This window comes from Nomascus leucogenys, chromosome 4 (genome assembly GCF_006542625.1).
Source record: "Nomascus leucogenys isolate Asia chromosome 4, Asia_NLE_v1, whole genome shotgun sequence".
Taxonomy (NCBI): domain Eukaryota; kingdom Metazoa; phylum Chordata; class Mammalia; order Primates; family Hylobatidae; genus Nomascus; species Nomascus leucogenys.
Window position 1 is genome coordinate 92,353,871 of NC_044384.1, and position 2,922 is coordinate 92,356,792.

Genomic DNA, 2,922 nt, shown 5'->3' on the forward strand with positions numbered 1-2,922 from the left:
GGATCACAAGGTCAGGAGTTTGAGACCAGTCTGGACAATATGGTGAAACCCCATCTCTACCAAAAAAATACAAAAAAGAAAATTAGCCAGGTGTAGTGGTGCATGCCTGTAATCCCAGCTACTTGGGAGGCTGAAGCAGGAGAATCGCTTGAACCCGGGAGGCAGAGGTTGCAGTGAGCTGAGATCGTACCATTGTACTGCAGCCTAGGTGACAGAACGAGACTCTATCTCAAAAAAAAAAAAAACAAAAAAGAAACACAGAGAGAAAAAAGACTAAAAGAAAAACCCCATCAAATACAAATGAACAGAGCATCAGTGAGCCGTGGGACTACTCCAAGCAGGCTAACATTCATGTAATGGAAAGTCCCCAAAGGAGGAGTGCAGAAATTATTTGAAGAAATGCTAGCTAAAATGTTTTCAAACCTCATAAAATTTAGAAACTCACAGATTCAAAAATTCCAATGAACCCCAAGCACAATAAACACGAATAAACGACAGGCGGGCACATCATGATTAAATTGCTTCAACCCAGCAATCAGTGCCAAAGGAAATATTTTGAAAGAAGCATCCATAGAAAAAGGATACATCACATGCAGAGAAACCAAATGAGAATGACGGCAGGCATCTCACCAGAAACAACACAATTTAGAATACAGTAAAGCAACAGCTCTAAAGTTCTGGAAGAAAATAAAAAAGCTGTCAACTTGAATTTTTATATCCAGAAAAAATTTCTTCAAAAATGAAGGTAAAATAAACATCTTTTCTTTTTTAGCTAAAAGGTTTCATAACCAGCAGACACACACAAAAACATTCTTAAAGGACATCCTTCAAGCAGAAGGAAAATTATACTAGATGAAGTTGATCTATACAAAGCAAAGACAAATACCAGAAATGGTGGATTTTTCTTTTTTTTTTTGAAGTGAACATAAACTCAATATTTTGTTGTCTTCATAATAAAAGATGGCACTTAGAACTGGATCACTTGGCCCTTTCTCTTCCTATCTCCTCCCAGTTCAAAATGCTTGCACCTTTTAATAGCCAGCATTCTCTTAGATCTGCAGTTGGGCTCAACGCACTCAAGCCCTAGCACAATCTTCTTTGTAGTTTTAGCCTTTTTCCGGAAAATCGGCTTAGTCTGCCCACCATAGCCACTCTGCTTCCTGTCATAGCACCGCTTTCCCTGGGCGTACAGAGAATCCTTGCCTTTCTTGTACTGTGTCACTTTGTGAGGTTGGTGCTTGTCACACTTCTTACAGAACATCCGGCGGGTTTTAGGGCCTTTCAACATGTTTGCATGAGCGCTATAGGCGCTCAAATCTTTTTAAAAGATAACTGACTGTTTAAAACAAAATAATAAGAATGTAACTTGAAGCTTTTTTTTTTTTTTTTTGAGTCAGAGTCTCACTCTGTTGCCCAAGCTGGAGTGCAGTGGCACGATCTCCACTCACTGCAACCTCCACCTCCCAGGTTCAGGTGGTTCTCCTGCCTCAGCCTCCTGAGTAGCTGGGATTACAGGCAGGGGCCCCACGGCCAGCTAATTTTTGTATTTTTAGTAGAGACGAGGTTTCACCATGTTGACCAGGCTGGTCTTGAACTCCTGGCCTCAAGTAATCCACCCGCCTTGGCCTTCCAAAGTGGTATTACAGATGTGAGCCACTGCACCTGGTCATAATTTGAAGCTTATAATATGAAGTAAGTAAAATGTATGGCAACAAGAACACAGAGTCTGAGGAGGGGCAGGTAGAAGTACACGGTTGTAAAGGTCTTATGCAATACATAAAGTCAAATACTATTACTTGAAGTGGAGAGTGATAAGGTAAATACACATATATACTATAAGCCCTGAGTCAGCTAGTAAAATAACAAAACACAAAGGTGTGGCTAAGAAGCCATCAAAGAAAATAAAATGGAATCATAAAATATACTGAATATCTTTAAAAGGCAGAAGAGAAAAAAGAACAAAGAACAGATAGGGCAAATGGAAAACCAAAAACAAGATGGTATATTTCAATTCAACCATATCAATAATGGTTTCATGGTCTAAAAACCCTGATTAAAAGAAAGAAATAGTCAAATTAGATTTTAAATAAGAAAAGTATGACCTAACTACATGCTGCATATGAGAAACTTGCTTAAAACATAAAGACACAAATAGATTAAAAGTAAGTGAAACAGACTGGGCATGGTGGCTCACGCCTATCATCCCAGCAATTTGGGAGAGTGAGACAGGTGGATCACCTGAGGTCAGGAGTTTGAGACCAGCCTGACCAACATGGTGAAACCCTGTCTCCACTAAAAATACAAAAATTAGCCAGGCGTGGTGGCACACACTTGTAATTCCAGCTACTTGGGAGGCTGAAACAGGAGAATCGCTTGAACCTGGGAGGCAGAGGTTGCAATGAGCCAAGATCACGACACTGCACTCCAGCCTGGGCGACAGAGCAAGACTCCACCTCCAAAAAAAAAAAAAAAAAGTAAATTAAACAGCAATAAGCAATTGGAATTTAAAATTAAAGATACATTACCACCTTCAGTAGCACCTCAAGATGAAATACTTGAGCATACATCTAACAAAAAATGTACAAGATCCATATGAGAAAAACTGCAAAACTCTGAGGAAAGAAACCAAAGGAGATCTAAATAAATACAGAGAGAGTTAGGAATAGGAAGCCTAATATCATCAATATATCAGTTCTTCCCAACTTCATCTGTAGATTTGATGCAATCCCAATAAAAATCCCAGCAAGTTATTCTGTGATTAAAAAAACAGATTCTGTTTTTTTCTTTTCCTTTTTTTAAATTCAATTTTTGTAGAGATGGGGTCTTACTATGTTGCTCAGCTGGTCTCAAACTCCTGGCCTCAAGCAATTCTCCCACCGCAGCCTCCGAAAGTGCTGAGGTTACAGGGATGAGCTACCGTGC

At 39.5% G+C, this 2,922-nt stretch overlaps 1 protein-coding gene across 1 annotated transcript; it reads right to left on the reverse strand.

The window, feature by feature from the left end:
* Window positions 1-967: 967 nt before the first annotated feature.
* On the reverse strand, window positions 968-1,288 carry LOC100582486 (60S ribosomal protein L36a-like). Its single transcript, XM_012504262.1, has one exon. It carries the CDS (start codon window positions 1,286-1,288, stop codon window positions 968-970), a length of 321 nt encoding a protein of 106 aa, XP_012359716.1.
* Window positions 1,289-2,922: the final 1,634 nt, after the last annotated feature.

Excerpts from the sequence above, each read along its gene's own strand:
- LOC100582486 (XM_012504262.1), bottom strand. The coding sequence starts at position 1,288 with ATGTTGAAAGGCCCTAAAACCCGCCGGATGTTCTGTAAGAAGTGTGAC.